Below are 21,875 nucleotides of genomic sequence, written 5' to 3' on the forward strand. Positions count from 1 at the left end.
CTTGTGAGCATGCGAGTAGTCTAAAAACCGATGAAACAATGCAGACAGAAGGAAACAGTATCTTTGCAAATACTTAGGGAAGAGTTTATTTATTTATTTATTTATTCGAATAACATAAAAGCATGAGAAAATGCATTCAGGAGAAAAACAGTTTCTTTGCAAATAGTTTGGGAAGTTGTTGTTGGAGAAAAGAAATTGCATACAGGAGGAAAAGTTTATTTGCAAATATTTTGGAAAGAGTTTCTTATTTGTTCGAGTAGCTTAAAAAACATGAAAGAATCCACACTCATTACGTAAACTAATATAAATTTTTACATATAAAGTTTTATAACGTGCTTTTTACTAGAGTTACTATAATCTTTAACTGTGATAAGTTCAAAATAAACAATACCAAAAACACTGCCTAGTTTTTTTTTTTTTTTTAATTCCATATTTAACTATTACAATGATAAGATTAAATATTTAAGAAATTCAATCATAATTCAAAAGAAATTATGAAATGTAAAAATGGCATAATGGTTGATTAAGAATTAATAGAATGCATCTTCTCCGAACAACAAATTAAAACCTACGTGCCAGTATTGAGAGAATGTCCCCCCAATGAATGAGTGGTAAAGTTCGTTACCTTGTAATCAAGGGGTCCAGGGTTCGATTCTCGATGCAGACACAAGTGGTTCTGATCCCAAGTTAAGCTGTAGGTCCTGTCCTTAATACGTCATCATCACCCCATGGAAGGCAATGGCAAACTACCATAGGTTCACTCTGCCCAAGAACCTTCGGGTCAAACACCTACCTTCTGGCAGAACACTACATTCTAGTCATCACTGAGAGAATTAGGCCATTTAAAATTACGTTGTAACTTTTATAATTTTTAATACCTAAACTGCTATTCAACAAGAGCCGGCTTGTTTCTTTGTTTGAGACATAAGTTTGTGTATGGGGGGCGGCATTTAGAGCACAGGGGCGCACAATATATAAATACGGGCCTGCATATTATATATATATAAAACTACTTACTGTTGTCAGAAATAATCTTACCAACCTTCGAAATTCTCACTCGTGCCATTTGTGCACAATGACAGCATCAGCCTGGTTAGTTATTTACACTCACATCCAGTATTCCAAGCACCAAAACAATCACAACCACAAAGAAATCATAGTTAAGTAAAGAGTATTAAAAACAGTAACTACCAGTACTAGCGAGCGATCATAGAAGGAGGTTAGCTACTTTTCGTGCAATCAAAAGGTTCTGAGTTCAAGTCCCGCAGCCACCCATTATGACTGAGGTATTCAACGCAGTCCTCCAGATTAATACTAAATTTTATCTTGAAATATAAGCCTGGCCGACTTTCTTCCGAAAAGTTCGTTCCCATTCCCTTTCACTGATATTTTGAACGTAAAATGGAGTCATAGTTGTATTTTGTACTGCTCTTAAGTACAAGATTTTAAAATGCGAAGGAATTATTCCTCGTTGCCATCTAAATATTCTTAGAAGTTTATTAGCTGTGATTCAGAATCATTATCATTGTATACAAGGCTTGCAGACCTATCGTTCAATAATGAAAACAATAGCTTTTCAAACCCTGTCCTAGAAAATGGAACAGCAGAAACTGCTTTAGATACAAACGTATTGCATAAAAATTGACTTTTATATCTTACCCCCAATGATTTCCTTTAGGAGTCTTCTTCAAGGTGTTTCTCCTAAAATGTTCAGTTCCACAACCAAACTGAGACAATGCAAAAATCTGAAGAAGAGTTGCCGCTTTCTTCATTATATTATAGGTTTTCATGTGAATCTGAAACATCGTAAATATCTAACTTCAAAGAAACGAACATTATTTACTTACGCACTTTTAAACAATATGGCTACAAACAAGTCATTCAAAACCCAGATAGGGTCAGCATATTAACAAGCGTGGTATAACATTGAGGTTTATTTCTTATTCATGAATAATATACTAAATACCACTTATAGCTTGTTGTGCATGACAATCACAACAGAATCGTTGGGTGCATTGAAAATTACCGTCCTCTTTTAGCATCGAGACCCAAACCACACGAGCTCCCACTAGGAATCGAAGCACGGTTTCCTGCTTTAAAAAAAACGTACGCTAACAATATATAGCCAGAATGGAGCTGAAAATCACGAGAGAATTTCCATGCTTATGCATGGCTGTCCAGTTTTACAAGGAAACTGAGTATCAAACTCGAGTTGCATTTAACGTAGTAGAACTGACGAAACTGATTTGAGGTTAAGACCCACGAACTACCATAAGGAAATGCCTATAATTAATATGTTAAACCTCCAATGTTGCAATACGCGGTCTATTATACTTATGAAAGGTCGAACATGGAAAATGACAAAAAAATGACTGTTGAAATTTCTGTGTTGTTTTATATCGTGTATTATACCAACTTTTGCGCAGTGCTCTACTGTTTGGCGATATGTAAAGTTTCTTTGTAAGTTCGTGGTTTGCTATGCTGTAATACTGGGTGGTTTATGAGTGTTTAGTTAATTATGTTCAAATACAAATGTGTGTAATGTATAATTTTATTTATTGTTGAAATACCTCAAATATACTATGTTCGATTCACCGGAATTTCTTGATTTATAGATTTCATAAATATGTACCTTTGATGTGCCTAAATTATAATACGTTAAGTTAGATTTTTATGGGTTGTAGTTCGTTATTTTTTGATATAATATGATGGCGCTTGTGTCCCGAAATCCTAAGCGCAGATGGTTTAGTCGCATTTGGTATTTTGTACTAGGTTTATAAACGGGCTATTCATATACATGTTCTAGTTTTGCAATTCACCCGAAGACCAAAACAGGTTATAGTAGAAATGTTAATATAAGTAAATAATTTTAATTGCAGCCACTTCTGGTGGGTGGGTCGTGATTAAATTTAAACTGACATCGTAGGGCATACGTTAAAATATGCGATTGGCGACCTGTAAACTAACCTGCATGCCAAAGAGATTGTGTTAAAACATCAAAGCAAATCTATGGTAGTTTTGTCACAATGTGTTTAACATGTCTCAACAAGCTAGTACGTTCTCAAAGATCTTTTCAATATTCAATTTTCAAGACAGGTGTCACAGTTTTGACTTTCTCATAAATTAAGTATTAGTTATTATAGGGTTATCAGACATAAATTAATTCTCAACTACACTAACGTTATTGGTGTATCATTCTGCAGATTACCACAATTTCATGCACTCTAAATCACCAAAACTTTCACCATAATTAGTTAATTAGTCATTATATTACAGAACTTCTAATGTTAATAAATAGTTCAGGATTTTCATACATACTTACCACAGAATACACAATTGGCTATTTTGTTTATTTATTTCCGCTGGAAAATTAACAGACATGTTTGACATGAACAATAATTATTATTACAACTATTTAAAAAAAAATCGTATTATCACGTTAAGTTTAAAATTCGTGACTTATTTCTGAACCATCACTTTCCATTTCTAGTAAACAGTTATATTTACTGAACTAAAACTTATACACTAAAACTAAACTATAATTTGAAATCATCCATAAGGAGCACATTTTTGTTATTAGCCTTGCTTTACAAGATTGACTGACTTACGACTGAATTGCCTGGCACGAAGCTCTGAAAGGTTTAAGAGCCTGCCATACTAAAAATAACACAAAATTTACCATTTTTGTTGTGCTTGTTTATTCATAAGCAGATAATGAAAGAAGACAATGAAATGCAACTTACCACAATCATAGATAATGTTATTCTACAACAGAAAATAAAAACCTGAAGAACTTTCAGTGTTACCATCCACATAAATTACAGTGTTGCCAGAATAACAATTCCTCCAAAATCTAAGTTAAGGCAGCGACTAGAGGAACGAACTCAACCAGGATTTGATTACATATCATGTCGTCTTGGAATCCTGTGAACTACTTTTTAAAATAATAGTTGCATTTAGTTTGTAATAAACAAAATAGTTTTAACATACAGTTATTAAAATTAAATAATAATGCTATTTAAAAAGTAGTTCACAGGATACCAAAAACAACATGATACGTAATCAAATGCAGTAGAGTACTTTCCTGTAGTCACTACCTTAACTTAGATTTTGGGGAAAATGTAATTCTGGCAACATTGTAATTTCTGTGGATGGCAACACTGAAAATTCTTCATATTTTCCGTTGTAGAATAACATTATGTATGATTATGGTAAGTTGCATTTCATTATCTCCTTAAACTTATGAGAAACGAGCAAAAGAAAAATGGTAAATTTTGTACCCGGAATTTCATTTATTTTATTTATTTATTTATTTAGTTCTTGTGTTTTAATCCTTACGCGACACCGAGGTTATGAAGGACACAGACTACTATTAACGTGGATTCATAATTCGGTGGTCAATGGGTACAAAGCTCATGCTACAACGACCCTGACAGTATATGGCGCTCCCCACCATACTATCTCGCTTCCACGAGAGCTGGATTACAGGACTCGGTTGGGGAATGTGTGGTCAGTAGTCTCATTATCAGATCATTTTTTTTTTTTTTTTACCTAAGGCTGCTACTTTTTTCATTCAAATGGTTCTCCAGTTCTTCTCCACACGTTGGGTCAACGTCGTACAGCCAATAGTACACAGTATATGTCATGGTCATGGTCAACCAAAATATTGGCCAGACCCAGCACTGCTTGACTTCAGTGATCTCACGAGAACCTGTAGAACAGCGCAGCAAAGACACTCGTAAAAATGAAATATTTGAGTTTAACGTCCCACGATTATGCCCTTTAGGCTAAGGGAGACGATGGTTAAGGAGAGTGAATGATGGAAGAATCGGCGGAATGAGAAAGTGGGAGGAAACGGGAGTACCCCAAAGAAACCAACGGATACGATGTTGTCCACCACAAATTTAATTGGCCGAGATCGAACCAGGGACCCCACGCACCATAAGAAAGCGATCTACCACTGAGCTACCGTGCCCCTTGCAAAGACATTCGTGTGCATTAGTCTTGCCATATGATCTCATTTCCCTAAAGGCACAAATTTTTAATTTAACGTTCTGTGATGCTGTCTATAGAATAAAGCAGCATAAATCAACCATAATGCAAGAGGATGATGAACAGTTGCTGGAATAAAGAAATAAAATGGGAAAACCCTGATAAAATCCCAGACACGATGTTAATCCCCGATGAATCAAATAATAATATTAATAATAAAAGTCCGCACAACCACTATTCATTGTGTCGGATTACACGAAAAATATTGTGGCTGAGACCATTGCAGTGGTCAGATACGATGGTGTTGAGGAAGTTGATTTTACACGATGATCTTCGCACTCAAAGCCGGTTGTGGTTCGGAGTATCCCTTAACAATGTTTTTTTACGTAACGCCAGTATTGTTTAAGGATTTAAAACACAAAAACTCAATCACGAAGGACACTGCAAATAAAACGTATTGCGTGAACGGTCCCATCGTTACAAGGTGTTACTATATCGAACAAATAAAAAACTCGATTGCTTACGGGATGACCCATTACTTTGTAGCTGCTACACGTTAAAATTACCCTTGATTTTTTTTTTTTTTTTTTTTCAATATTTGGAAAAATGCAAAAGCATGTCTCAAGTTTAGAGAATACACTTAAAAATAATAAAAAGGGCTGTTTCTTCAGCTAGTCCAGTTTTAATTGTGTCCTTCCAGTATTCCAGTCATCTCATTTAGTAGAGCGTCATGCAGTCACCTACAAATACAATAAGTTGCATCTAATACATAAAACCTGTCTTAAAGTATTTTACCTCTTCCTGCTCAGCTCTGCTAGCCCTCCACCTTGACCCTAACCTAGTATTATATTTTCTCTCCGCTGAGTAAGTATTCCCATGAACCGGGCAATTACATGTGCATTCTTTCTCCTGCACAGAATCTATTGTTTCACCTGAAAAGTAGTCAACAGTTCCAGTTTTATATTTACATATTTACACTTGCTTAAAGACTTTGCACTATCTAAAGAATTTGGGTGTTCACAAAAGGATGGTAAGGTTTCGTACATGAATAAAACAGCTGTTAATAACTTTGGATGGATGTAACGTGTGCTACTAGGAAGAGTTGCTGTCCATATTTGGGATACGAAGGCAGCTCATTAAGTAACGCACAAAAATTTACGTAAGAGAAAATGTAATACGTAACAGTACGAATATACGAGGTGTGTTCAAAAAGTATTTTTTCCCGCGTAAACCAATAAAGCGCTGAAGACGTTCTTCAGTGTGGATGTAGAGGAAACACGCATGCGCAGTCGTGATTTTTTTTTCTCGCCCGCACAAAGCGTCAGTCACTGGCAGTCGACCAACGAGTGAAGACGTGTAGTGAACGGTCTTACGATTCCAGGTTTTGTAAAATGACAGAAAAACTTGAGCACTGATATTTTATCAAAATATGCCAAAAGCTTGGTAATACCCAAGCGGAAACCATTCAATTTTGAACGAGAATTTGGGCATGAGGAGAGTGTCCGCGAAATTTGATTCAGGCTTTCACCGCCAAACACAACATTCCTTTTGGTTATTTCCCCAGCTGAAAATCACACTAAAAGGGAACCGATTTGAGTCAAGAGAAGACATCATGCGGAGTGTGACGGCACGGTTCCTCACCATTCCAAAAACTGCTTTCCAGAAGTGTTTGTAAGAATGGCGGGAGCGCTGGGAGAAGTCTATGCATTACCAAGGATATTACTTTGAACGAGATTAGTGTCTCGGATTTCCAAATCAATAAATGTGTTTTTGCCAACCAAAGGTTCAATACTTTAGGAACACACCTCGTACACAAAGTAAAGGCTGATATTAAAGCTGCTTTTTTTTTTTTTTTTTTTTTTTTTTAACGTAGCCGCCACGTCCCAACACATTTCTCCCATCGTGGTTAAGTTTCAAAATACTCCGTTCATAGATGTAGCCATTTGTGCACAACTGACTTGACTTCGCCATCAGTGTTGAAAAAGTTAGCTGGCAGAATTTCTTTATCAGGCTAAACAGATAGTAGTCTGAAGGTAACAGATCAGTACGGTCCGTGCTCAAGTTTCTTATGAATAGAAGCAGCAACATAGAAGTCAGCTAGGTTAACACTTTTTTTTTTTTTTTTTTTTTTTCAGAAACAATTTGCACCACTGGGAGATGAACTTGTTACGGTTCATACAATCTTCCCCATAAACGCATCATTTCCCTCTGAATTTCACTCGGATTTTGTAAGTTTGCCGCCCCCTTCAAAAAACCAACATCTGTCTGCTCTTCGCAAATAGACGACTGAACATACCAGCCATTCTTGCTCAGTAGTTTACCCTAGAGGTACATCTGACCGAATAACTCCGGACTACAGTACGAGCTTCAAAGTATTTCTCTTCCAAATTTTCGCGTACCAGATCAGTACAATATGGACTACAAAAAAAAATGTTCGTTATTTACTGATCTGCTCTCGTGTCTTACTGAGATTTCCCCATTTTCACAGGAATATCTGAGTGCTCCTCAATCGTGTTCCACTACAGCGTTAATTGTGGCTGTGCTACAAATGACATCGGTCAGTGCTTGCAGGATCTGCGCAATGTATTCCTTTCATTGAAGGCTAAACTAGGTAAACGCCTTGAAGAGATAATAAAATATTTTCCGTTGCAAATGATGTGTAATAAAATGTAAGTGCACCTTAATACAATAGCTTTCAAATTTAGCGCGGCCTACCCTAACCTAACTTAAAACAATTTAGCTTAACAAAATTTCCCATATATTATTCCAAAGTACTCAATTATCCTTGGCTTCTCAGTTGAAACCATCTACTTCTTTGTTTTTAGAAGTCTATTCACATTCACTTAAACAGATATCCTCTAAAGATTCAAACATCAGCGGTACTGCAAGATGCTTTCAGATAATCTAACATCTTGCTCCTGTATAAATGTATCATTAGAAGATAGTTTTCTATGAGAAAGATGATTGTATTCTTTTGCTCTTTTCGAAATACACTATCACTGTCGGAAACCAAAAATATTAAAAAATAAATAACGCTAACAGCATGTGAATATTTCTCCTTCTTGAATGAGGTAATAAGTGTTTTACGGACGTCGAACGGGTTAAAGAGATAGTTTACGTCTTATCATTACATCAGGTCATAATACCGGTGGACATGCTGCGTTGGATATGGCAGAAGCTCGGTTACTATTTAGAAGAGTGTCATGTACAACACATTTGGACAGCTCCTCTCTCTAATAGCGAATTTGGAAGATGCTAAATAACTGTTTCACTCATTTAACGAAATCCAAACATTCCTTTATATGAGTAACCTGTATAAACAAACATGCAAACTATAGGGTGAACCATAAGCTGAGCACCACAAGGTATAAAGGACGTCAATACATGAGAATCTATTCAAAATGATGACCTCCAACGTGTTTGTTCCAAGAGGTCACGAATATTTCAGACACGGATCTGTTAGACAACAAACTTCAAATTAAACAAATATAACGGTATGAGGTTTGGAAACTTTCAACTGGTAATTTAGCAGGACATCGTAGTTTAGTCCATTAATTAAACTGTTTATTTAGAAAATCGAGCACAATCAAAACAAACTAATGAAAATACCGTATATTGCAGTCTTATGGCAACCAATTTCTGGCTCACCCTATATATCAAATATAACGAGGTGTTTATTTTAAAATGAAGTTTACCACAAACCAGCACTGTAACATGCCTATATGCAATATTTGTTGTTCATGGTAAGAAATCAAAAGATCCAGAATTAGTATTTATAATACTACCACCCTATGAAACTATACAATACATGCTTTGTTTTAGAGTCGATTCAAGGAACTAAAATAACCACTTGACCTCCATATTCCTAATAGAAAAAGGCGTAAGAAAACATGCTTGTGCACTGGTAGAATTATAACGTTGAAAGAAAAGATATCAAGAAGTAATAAAGAAAGCATCCATTTTCACCCAATGTTCTTTACATTCAAAGAATGTTGAAAAATGTTCTGTATATATATATATTGTGAATATTCCATCTAAAGTATTATCTATACTTTTCTTGTGCTGAATATCATGAACTTTTCACCTCCTCGATGCTGGGTTGCTAGTGTTTTATAGGGATTCAAAATTTTGCAAAAGCAGACTTAAAAACACACTTCCAAATTTACAGTTAATATTCATTAATTTAAAAAGTATATTTACAGAGTAAATGGGCTTATTTCTATGTGTAATATCGAAAATATCAACTTATTGTTCCAAGAAATATTTATTCCGATTTCCTCAATAAAATATCTTGAATGAAGAAAATGAAATGAAATCTTTAGTTTTACGTCCCACGGTTATGCCGGTTAGGCTAAAGGAGACGGTGATGATGAGTAATGAATGAAAGGGTGGAATGAAGAAAGTGGGAGGAAACGGAAGAACCCCGAGGAAACCCACGCACACGGTGTTTTTCCACCACAAAGTTCACTTGGTGGGGGCTGGGATCGAACCCGGGACCCCAAGCACCAGAGGTGAACGCTCTACCACTGAGCCACCGCGGCCCCATTTTGAATGAAGAATCGAAAGATTGAAACATGAATATTTCGTCTTCTAAATTATTCATGAACATAATCATCAATAATAATAATAGCAGTTGATGTTTGCAATTAATTTTTAACCACATATACAGGGTGTTACAAAAATTTCTCTAAATATTTTGGGAATAGATTCCTCACAACAAAATAAGAAAAAAAAGTTCATGTGATCGGAAGTACATAGTTTTGTAGTAATAGGATGCCGAAAACGTGAAAAAATTAATTTTAAAGGTCCACAGTTCCACTACTATAGGACCGATCGTAGTCAGGTCAAGACATCATTGAGAACTAGTATGTGAACTATCCAAATATTCATCTTTCAGAATCTCCAGTACTTATCCAATCATTTTTAGAGAAGCTGTCTGGGAGCACTTGATCACTCTCCAACTACCTATCTATTAAAATGCTACAACAGCAATTAAAAGCGCCTGAGCTCCAACCTACAACTTTGGCTTTCAAATCTTTCACTTACGGTTATGTGTGATTTCACGTTTAACAGAGACAATCATTTTGAGTATTTGCACTTTAAATAGTCTAAATTAGTTAACTATCTTTTTCATAGAGTTTATGATATAAAATTATTGTTCAAAGCCTTTGTATTTTAATAAGCCTTCTCTAAAATCAATGCATGCGAATTGTGCTTCCATCTTCCGAGTTCTTTTAAACTATGTTTATATGTTTGTGGTCAATCCTTTCGACACTGAGATCTCGGAAACTACAGGCTCTAGAAAGATGACGTTTTCACTGATCGATTGGAAATCTTGCAAACGGTGCGAGATATTGAGAAAAAATAATCGAAAAAATCTCCCCTTGCCGATTTTTTTTTTAATCAAGACGTCTTTCACTTGTGTCTGTAAAGGGACATGTACATATGTTGTGAGAAATGAGGAGGAGATTTATGCTCATATGCGAATGCTGCGCTGTGTAGAGAGCGCAGGTTCAGCTAGTCTCTCAAAATTGGTGTGCAAGTACTGGAGCATTCTTAAACATGGATATTTGGACAGTTCACATACCAGTTTCTCAGTGATGTCTTGACCCGACTACGATAGGTCTCACAGTAGTGGAGTTATGAACTTCACAGTTTCAGCACTCTGTAACTCCGAAACTATCCACTTTTGAGCACAGGTCCATATGAACTTTTTTTCTTATTTTAATGTGAGGAATCTGATCCCAAAATATTGTGGCACATTTTTTGTAATACCCTGTATACGTAAAACATGAAAAGGTCGTTATCGTTTAAACTGAAATGCCCTTAACCCACTATCTTGCTTTAAATTCCTAGGAACAGTATTGCTCCCTTCAACAACTTTTCATCCTTCCCTTCCCCTAAACATTCTTCAAAAACGTTAGGATGGTACCCATCATTATGAGCAATGACAACTTCTTTCTTCTTTTCCTTATGCACAGATAGAATTAAGATTTAAAAACATAATTAACATCACCGGAATGATTAGAAACTCGTGTAAGCAGATGCTTGTATGAGCCGAGTACTTCTCTGCATCGCCTACATAATCTTACGTATAGCTTACACACAAACAAAACAAAAATATTAACGATTTACGTCCCACTGTTTAGTGGGTTAGGCCACGACCTTCGAAATAACAGAAGACCTTCGTCGTAGCGAGCGACGTCACACAAAGTACGGACAGGCAGGCGCAGTGCGTTGGGTAGCTCTACACGAGAGCCAAAAGCAAGTTGTTTTACGAATTTTTTTTTTTTTATTTATATATAAGGAGAGAGGCGTACAAATTTGATCAATCAAATTAAGATTGTTATTATCGGGAGGATAATGGTAATGAGAAACATATTATTATTAATATTATATTTCTGACATAGGAAGTTCAACAAACTAATAGGTTAGAAACATTTAAAACTACAGGAGAAACAAACTCGAAGCATGAAAATCTTTCGAGAGCATTATGGCAATTAAAAATTCATTTAAATGTATTACTAGCGTGTACGCAGATGTTGCTTTCTTTTACTTTTCAGGTGTGGTTTGAGCTTGCTAGGGATTAGTTTCTTTTTTTTAAAAAAAAACTAACAATAGTGATCCTAGGCTAATGGAGGCGGTGATGATGATAATGAACGAAATGGTGAAGTAAAGAAAATGGGAGAACTCCAAGAAACTCATCCATGCGATATTTATACGCTACAAAGCTCACTTCGAGAGAACTGGGATCGGACAAGACTTAAGTGCTCTACCACTGAGGAACCACGAACCTGTTGCAATTTTAAGTTGTTATACCAAGGAAATAAAAGTCGATTAATAAATAGTTAATCACTAATACTCCGACAAATTCTTCTTCCTCTATTATTATTATTATTATTATTATTATTATTATTATTATTATTATTATTATTATTATTATTCCCCGCTTTCCACGTCACCCACGTGGTACGGTGATCAAACGCGTTTACCATTTCTGCTTGTTATTATTAGCTATTTGCATTTAAGAAAATGTTTTCGGCGTATTGCAAGATACAGTCCTCGCATTTGGGAGACGAAACTAAAAAAAAATCTGATTAGGAAGAAATTATATTTAAAAGACAAGCTGAATTTAACAAGTGACATGAAAGGTGACTGAGAAATTCAGTACTTGGAGAAACTCAAAAGTAATGTTATCCACGATACAGAAGTTTCTTGGAAACGAGATGAGAAGTGTATGTTCAAATTAGAGACGAGCCTACAAACATGACAATTTTCGTCTCATTTTTGATACAAGATATTTGGTCAAGTCTCGTGGGTAACACTGGTTCACCGAAGTATTAGATCTGTGTTTTAGTATTACACGATTCATAGTAAAAAATCATAAATTATTCAAGTGATTGTACGAACACAATGAAGGGTATTCATCAACATTTGAAGACATGCAAGTGATTACATAATATACTTCAAAACACAATATGATTTAAATGTTGTTATATTACACTCTTTGTGGACCACGAGAGTAGAAAACCTTCCTCAATTTTTGTAGGATTTTCATCTTGTCTCGATTTACGAAGAACTATTTCTCATCTCGTCTCGTAAAGTAATTTCTGGTCTTGATACAGAAGAAATAATCTGCTAAATTTTGTTGCTTAATGGTAATTGTTGATAGATCTTCAAATCTGTTTTGAGATCAGCCCTCTGTAATTGGTTACGTAAATGGGAGAGACACGAAACCAAATCAAACAAAACCGTACTTTGAGTTTTGAAAAATGAAATGAAATCTTTGAGTTTTACGTCCCACGGTTAGGCTAAAGGAGACGGTGATGATGAGTAATGAATGAAATGGTGGAATGAAGAATGTGGGAGGAAACGGGAGAACCCCGAGAAAACCCACGCACATGGTGTTTGTCCACCACAAAGTTCATTTGGCGGGGGCTGGGATCGAACCCGGGACCCCAAGCACCAGAGATGAACGCTCCTACCACTGAGCCACCACGGCCCTTCGAGTCTAAATGAGACGAAGACAGTACATCTACAGTTCAAGGTAGAATTTGAACCCGAGACCACATGCACAAAAGGCTCACGCACTAGCCACTGAACCAACAGCTAGGGCGAAGGTAATAACTGAAATCGCAGAAGTCAATAAAATTACATTTTGTAGCCAACACTTAACAATTAGCACGGACAGTGTCAAATCACCACAATCGAATTTTGTATATAGGATTGAAAAAAACGAAAACAAAAAACAAAAAAAAACTTCCCATTGGAATGCTTTGACAAAGCTCACATATATGAACATTTTTAATTATTAAATAATGTAGAATTATGTATACAAAGTTGTCAGATCATGGTAATAACACTAGTTGTTTGTCTTTCCACACTGTAGTATGCAAAGGGGTTTTTGAAGTTTAACTCCTCCTGTGAGTAAGATACGGAAAAATAAATATTTACTATATTATGATATATATATATATATATATATATATATATATATATATATATATATATATATATATATATATATAAAGTCACACTTGTAATCAAATTTTATGATATTAAATGTTTGAATGATTTCCTTCTTGAAATTTTGCGAACGCCACTGACTTCCCACATTACTAGTTCACCCGTTAATTACATATGAATTACTGTAATTAATTTGCAGACTACTGAGAATTGTGTCATTTTATTTATCCCCTTCCCCCCCAATAACTTGCTAATGGCTGTGGAATTTAAACCAAGACTATTAAGTGGAGGTAAAGTTCTTCCGTCCTCTCCGAATTTCGCATCTTGAATTCGTTCTACAAATGAAGCATCTAAATAATCACATTTCAACTGACTGGCCCTCTTAACCATATAAATTACTGAAGTTTGTTCGTAAGAAAATAGAGGCTCCTTATTCATATTTGATACTGTTTTTTCTTTTTATAACTAATGTATGATAAACAAATATTGCTGCTGTCTGTCAATTGTGAATGCCCAAACATGAATATAAAATGAATTGCCATCCTTTTTTAAAATACTTTTTTCGCAACCGTAGGCACTGTTGACACAGTAGGCAAATTCGATAATTAAAGTATAAATACGTATGGTACTGATTCAGAGTACTGAATTATTGATCTGGTACTTAAATATAGTTATCATCCTTGAATTTGAGGAATATGTCAATACATAGTACTGTTGCCTACTTCCATTGAAGACTATATAATATTACTATACATAGGGTAGTTCCTGAATTATTGAGTTTGAAACGACAATTTGTTCAAATCCTACTTATTTTAAGCACACAAAGAATCTGAAAGTTCTTATTTTTACGTGAATAATGCTGCAAAGAAGTAAGTTAATATCGTACTTAAAACTAACTAAACAAATAAATAAAAATGAACAATTCCTTTAAATTATATCTTAAGAATCATTGTTATGAACTATCGTGAGAAAAAAAAATACAGCCTTACCCTGCTGCTGGATTGGGTAACTAAAGTTTTATATATATATATATATATATATATATATATATATATATATATATATATATATATATATTATGGAGTCATTTTTCTCGTAGATTGTTTTCAACTGGAAATAGAAACTTTCAGACTGTTGACACAATTCCGACACAATAAGTAAAATACACTTATGCCTTTGAATTAGAAACACTTAAAACACTTAAAATAAGAATTCACATAACACCACTACATACACTTTCAAATGACGCGCTCACTGTTTAAGTAACCACACAAGTGTCGTTCACCTTCGCAGGAATCTGTCGTTTTTGTTTGTACCTACTCGTTGTGACGTCACGGCTGAACCTGAATGTAGCCCGATGGCCTTGTGATTGAGAAGGCCGTGGCTACGCTATAGGAGACGGTAATGATGAGAAATGAATTAAATAGTGGAATGGAGGAAGCGGAAGGAAATGGAAGAACCCCGAGAAAACACACGCACACGGTGTTTGTCCATCATAAAGTTCACTTGGCAAGAGCTGGGATCGAACCAAGGACCCCATGCACCAAAGGTGTATGCTCTACCACTGAGTCACCGTGGCCCCACATAGCTTACAAATAGCTTTCATTTTCCTAATGTTCACTTCACCTTTACTTTCTGAATTTTCTATGCGAACATTCTTAATTTATTTTTGCCAATTTGTAATAAAGGAGAAGTCATATTATAACATCAAAGCTTGACACGTTTCATGTTATCAATTTCAAGACATACACAACATATTTTGCACCTACTAATGAAACTAAAGTTCTCGAAAAGGTTAAAGATTTGTACTAGAAAATCAATGAAAGCGAAAGACTATAGAATATACTTTGCCGCATAAGTAAATAAGATCCGATTCCAATTAAGATAAAAATGAAATTTTAAAAAGTTCTTTGAGTAGCAGAATCCTCCATTCAAATCACCATGAACTCACCCAACTTCATCATATCCATAACTATAAAAATTTGTAAAATTTCAAAAATTCTGTTACCTTGAAGAAATTGGATAAATCGCTCAAGGTCCGATATTTGTGTTTTCAACTGAACCACCAGCTGTTCCTTCATCTTCAGTGGATTCACTAACTGAAAATATAATAAAATTTTCATCACATTTTAAGTCCCTCTCCTAAATGCACATTCGAGTAAATATTTCCTGTGTATGTGATTTTTTTTAATTAAAAGAAATTATATATTTGCTTAATTGGTACTGCAAAGTTTAGTGACTTACAGGGTGTCTACTGGAATACCAGAAAGTAAATTCATGAATTTTTTTATAACTTTTCATGACCTTTTTGTTCAAATTTTCATGACCATGGCGATAAAAATTTACCATTAGTAATAATAAACCCCTACCATCAGTGGTGCATCGGTTAAGATGAAGATTACATTATGTTCTTATTTGTCTAATGTACATAATGTCGATTAGCTGACAACTAATTTTAAAATGCAAGAGCAATTTAAAAGGCAGTAAACAAATTTTTAATTGCGGTTCTTAAACATCACTTATTGTGAATCTTAAAGAAAGAATCTAAAATTCTGTCGCCTTGTGCTCGAGCACAGAATAGCACTTACCTAAATACGGGCCTGCTCTTACCAGTGAATCACTCTATACTGTATTTGAAGTTTTAATTCTGAGTATAATTATCCATCTAGCAGAAATTTGTCTGAAATTAAGCACTCAGAGAACTGCCCAAAGACAAAACAAATTATAAAAGAAATTCGTTTAAAAAAAATAGATCATCAAATTTAAAATCTGCAAACTCAAACGAATAATATTATTTGCATAAGTCTAAAGGACCAAAAATACACAATTTACATTTCTTAGAAGTAAAGAAATAGCAGATCAGAAAGTTGGACATTAAAAAGTTGTTACTATATTACAGAGACTAGAAGATGAAATGGGGAGCAGCTAGGAAGACAGTAAAGTACCAGTTAGCCAGCACTAACTGGTGGGGGAAATTCTCACAATTACTGACCTGATGCAACTGTTTCAGTACATGCAGTATGAGGTATAAAAGTATGAAGTATAAAAATATACTCTGAGATTTCAGATTTTCATGACCAGTTGGATAAATAAAGGACTTTTTCATGGCTTTCATGACCACTAAGCAAAATATATGACTTTTTCATGACTTTCATGACCAGTAGACACCCTGTGTAACGTAGAATACTACTTGACAATGTCACAATTCTCGGTATCGCGGTCAGAATGTTTCCTGCATCTATTAGCTGAAATAGTTAAAAAGGAAACTAAATGTGACCCCGAGTGACTTAACCACACCTGATTGGACAAATCCTGTAAAAAAGATATTATTATAGCAAGTAAATAACAACTAGGTACCATTCACACCAGCACACAATCTTACTCCCTAAACTGAGTGAAGGTGGGTGATTAGAATTACAGATTTTATTTAATGAAATTCCAGAAGTGTTAATTTAAAATATTTAATGCAATTCAGATTCCTTCAGAGTAGTTATAACAATTAAACAAATTCTTATTAGGTTCTTAATTTCGAAGGAGGTGTTCAAAATTTTAATGGAAAAACCTTTACTCTAACAACTACAGTTACTTTTTGCAAGGCAGAGATCATTTACAATAAATAGATTTTGAATGAGGATAACACAATCAAAACTCTCAATTCATTAAATATTAAACGCTAAATTGAATTCTATAATTCATAAACAGCAAGATAACAACCACGTCAATCAATTTAATCTAACTTTAACAAAAAGGTATCGTGACTTTCGAAGTAGCCTCGTATATTTATTAAAAATTAACCTTTGAACTATTTATCTCTTTAATTCTCTCAGTAATTCTTAGTTAAGGAATGTACGCAGTGCTTTTACTACTATAAAACTATTTAACTAACTACAATACTTTTAACTAGCATTACTACTTCACACTTACCGTAATACAGCAGGAAATAATAGTGACAGTATAGCAGAGGTAGTTACCATTTCTCAACTCCAGATCCTCTTGGGTTTAGAGACTGTTCCTTACAATACAATTCCATACAGTACAGTGCACGCGAATATTCCAAGAACTTAAAAATTAAGCAAAAAATTTATTCGGTCCGAAAGTATGTTCTAGATTTAATCAAAATTATTCGTTTTACTTCAATTTTACGTTTGAAACCTAGCCGAGATATCCAAGAGAGCTAAAATAGAAGTATATGCATTTAACAGCAATTAATTACTGAACTAGGTAACTAGTGACGTTTTCATTAACAGCACTGTAAATTAGTTAACCTATTTCCAAAGCAGGAAATACCAATTTATATTTTACTTTAGTTCTTCAAAACTTTAAACACGTTATTAGAGACTGTTTTAGATTTTAAATTTAAATAGAACGAAATTAAAAGTAATTAGTAATTTTAATTACCATTAATTACCGACAAAGTTTAGTAATGAATGAAAAGAAGTTATGGAAATCCTTCTTATATTAGTTACCACGCGAGTATGCAATTTAAAAGTGGAATTTTAATACTTGATTTAACGTTTTATTTTTCTTCCCCCATTTAAAGTTACCCAGTTAAATTTCTTACTCGACCTTCTGTGGCACAACGAAAGCAAGAAACGCACTAGACTCGATGACGTAATACACGTGTTCCGTCTCTCACAAAGCAGCGTTAGGAATTTAACGTAGTTTTTAGCTTTTAAAAGGTTTTGACTACGGAAGTATTATTAAGAGGAAATTTAGACCTTATTAATTTCATTCACTTGCCAGATACGTCTTCCTTAATCACTACTCCACACACTAGAAACACAATTAACTTTTTCACTTTTAACTTATTTAACTTTACAGAACTTATTTAGACACAATTTAATTTTATATTTCTAAAACTCTTAGTAATTTAACACTGAGTTTTAGAATCACAGTTGTAATTAAGACACACTTCACAAGTTTAAACGAGGCACCGCTATAACGAACTCTCGACCACGTTTTCTAAAAAGAACAATTTTCGGCGCGAAGTAATGATGTCTATTTCTTGAGTCCAACCCGTGTTGGCTCAAACTACAATACAGTTATGAGGCGCAGCGGATCAGAATGCCATATATAGGAGCAAGACTCTCGCTACTGCGCAGCGCCCAACTCATTACATACGTCACTCCAGACCCCTGCGCTAACTGAAGTGGTTGTGTAATTTAAAAAAAAAAAAAAAAAAAGAATTGATTCTCTGCCGTATTACAAGAATAACCAAGCTAACATATAAACATATATATATCATTTTAAAGCTTTTTTCATGCTCTTTACAATGAAAGTACTCTCATTTCAATCCAACAACGCATAACAAAATAATTCTTCAAAAACAAAACAATAAACTTCTTATTTTTAAAAAAAAAGAAAACAAAAAAAGTAATTTTCCACAATGAAACTATGAACCAAAATGTAACGATTTTGCAATCGTTACAACAACTAACACACATTTTTAATTAGTGACTCTTACTTACACACAATCATAGTCAACGTCTTGCGAATAAAATCAGAAAAATAAACACACTGCTGAACAAGACTGCACTTATTTAATATCAAAACACATTTACACGTGACGTTTCGATCTCCTAGCCAAGATCCAAGAGACGTGAGTGTACGTCTGATGAGGATCTTGGCTAGAAGATCGAAACGTCACGTGTAAATGTGTTTTTATATTAAATAAGTGCAGTCTTGTTCAGCAGTGTGTTTATTTTTCTGACTCTTACTTAATTAGGAAATTTTAATATTTAATGGATTTTCATATATACTTTCCAGACTTTCCAATGCTAATGAAAAAACATATAGGAAATCACGACAAAAAAAAAAAAAAATATATATATATATATATATATATATATATATATATATATAGGAGATTTCATAAAGCCGTGAAAAAAAAAAACATTTCGATTATCCAATAAGTAGAAATAAAAAAAAAAAAACATGGAAATTATACCAATTGTTATATGAACATACATTCTACTCTAAATATAACTAAATTGGTTATTATCTCGTTGCAAAATTTTATACGAGTTTGTTAGTGTTTTCGTACGTAGCTCACCAGTACTAAGTAACGACCATAAGCAAAATGTAAAATGGATCTGCATCAAAAAAATCAGTGTAAGTATACGTCCCCAAGATATGAATAATTTCATCACTTACAAGATCTTATCATTTCTATGTTAACCCCCCCCCCTTTTTTTTTCAAATAATATACGCAAATTGTAAAAACTAATACAAAATTCATTTTAAAAAATCACACATGATACAAAGAGTTGGTTTGTCAAGTATCTAAATACACAATCACACACAGAATTTAATGCATCTAAAGAAATATATACAACAGTACATGTATCAGTTACACTTTCATTTTCTTCAGTACCTGAATATGCTTATTTGCCATCTTTCGTTTCTCTTTTTTCTGCTCGTCTTGAATTTTTTGTAGTTGCGGTCTGGATCATTGCCTGGGCAACACTAACATCAACCATGTCCTTTTTTGATAGCGCAGAAGATAATGTTGTCTGAGCATCTTTCATCAGTCTAGTAACTACTTCCATTTCCTTCTACACTGTTTCGTCCATTTTATTTAATTTCTTCTGAGACGGTTCACTCTTTTGAAACTTCCTTGAATATAGCTTCTTGCTTCGCATTTGTTAACGCACTTTCTTCTCTGGAAATCTTTGCCATTGCGGCCTCTTTGGATCTGCACTCTTCTAAGTGATCTTTATACTTTCTCCAGGCGTTCTGCATAGCATCTATTAATTGCTTTGTAACAGGTAGACAATAAGCAGAAAGGACGAAACACAGAAGAGTCTCCATTCAACCACTCTATGTAGACAAAAGGCCCTCCAACCATCCAATACTTTATTTTCTTATGTTATTTTTACAAGTGGAAGTAGCAATGCCACAAAAATATAAGAAGTTTCGTTAAAATATAGGAGCATTGAAAAGCTTGACTTTCATATAAATTAATCTGCATTAGTGAAAGTCATTTTGACATTGAATAATAGAAAATCACACATGCATCTAGAATGTAGTATGTTTATTTCTTCCTTACAGTTTCACTTCCTTACTTTTAAGGGTTAAAAACTCTTATAGACAACAGGAACAGGACAAAAGGAACCTGTGGTACTCTAGATCCACAGTAGACAATGATACATATCTTAATGCAATAAAATTCGTGTCTTTCAGGCTCTACACTTTATTTTCAGCTTCGGGAAACGTGATACAGGTATGGCGATTTTAGAAAGTTAATCAATATTTCGTTTTTCTTTAAGAAAGAAAGAAAAAGAAACAAATACTTCTTTATATTGATCTAGTTCTTTTAGTGTTCGTTTCTGTTTAAGTTCTTGCATTGTGAGACAAGCCTATAAAATAATAAAGAGGACTTGCCACCATATCAGCAATCATATGATTACCACGCATCATCGTCCATCCTAAAACGTGACTACAGAAAGGAGAAAGAGAGAAAAAAAAAAACTTGTTGTTATGAAACATATGGGGATCTTATTGGTATACATTTATGTATTCCTCTTAAATGAAAATTGATATTTCTTATGTAAATTTTATAAATTTATAGGCTCACATTGTAAACTAGTAATGCAATGGCTCTATTCCGTTCAGCAGCAGCAGCTACTGAACCGAAGTAACTGATCAAAAATTACAAATTGCCTGCCGAAGGAATTGATAGTTTTGCATGATAGGGTAGGTAAAGTTATGTTCACGGTACTATCCTCTTTTAGGGGGACATACATACATACATTCATGAAATATTGTCTTCTCTTAGCACGAAACGTACTCTCACTTCCTTAGAAATGTTTCTCAAGGTACGTGTTACATTACTGAGTGCAGATTGACTCTAAGAGGGCTGAGTATAAAACACGAACCAGCTTTCAAAGTCTAACCAACTTGTGCTAAGTTGCCCAAAAAAAAAGTACGAATGCTATCCGACCGAGTCAGGCAGCAGAAGGACCCGCTCGGTAGCGATGGGATGCGTCAGCGATGGTAGGTATACGCATAAACGAGGATAGTGGAGAAACACTTCATTTGGCATAAAAACACATACCTTGCGTGTGGCACAACTTTGCGACACTTCTATGATCACTTTATACTTCTTAACGCACCTCATCATGTCTTCCTTACGCATTGAAATGCAGCAACTTTTCCACTAACAAAGCACGCTCGAAAAATATTTTTGTTGCAGCTTTTGCCCAATAACATTTCACATCATTGATTCTTGCATAACATCTGAAAATGTAACTTTCTTTATATTCCTTATCTGGACATCTTTCGTACACTTTTGACACTGCGTCCTTACATACATTAATCCATGTCTTATGCACAATTTCAGATGTTCCTCGTTCTTAATATTCAACTGCATAAAACTAAACACTGTTAAATCACAGTCTAAACAGACATTCGCCATT

The 21,875-nt window shown here is 34.4% G+C and overlaps 1 protein-coding gene across 5 annotated transcripts in view; it reads right to left on the reverse strand.

The window, feature by feature from the left end:
• The window catches only part of LOC145687863 (RUN domain-containing protein 1), a 61,779-nt gene that overhangs the window by 15,319 nt on the left and 24,585 nt on the right, over positions 1–21,875 (reverse strand). For all 5 annotated transcript variants that reach the window (XM_081761359.1, XM_081761360.1, XM_081761362.1 and 2 more), the window contains exons 7-9: positions 15,467–15,557; positions 5,788–5,924; positions 1,660–1,796 (exon numbers count right to left, since the gene is read on the reverse strand). In XM_081761359.1, the coding sequence (XP_081617485.1) occupies positions 1,660–1,796; positions 5,788–5,924; positions 15,467–15,557 (365 nt within the window). The remainder of the gene's footprint in view (positions 1–1,659; positions 1,797–5,787; positions 5,925–15,466; positions 15,558–21,875) is intronic.

The sequence above is a fragment of the Thermobia domestica genome, chromosome 6 (assembly GCF_964235325.1).
Source record: "Thermobia domestica chromosome 6, izTheDome1.hap1.1, whole genome shotgun sequence".
NCBI lineage: Eukaryota > Metazoa > Arthropoda > Insecta > Zygentoma > Lepismatidae > Thermobia > Thermobia domestica.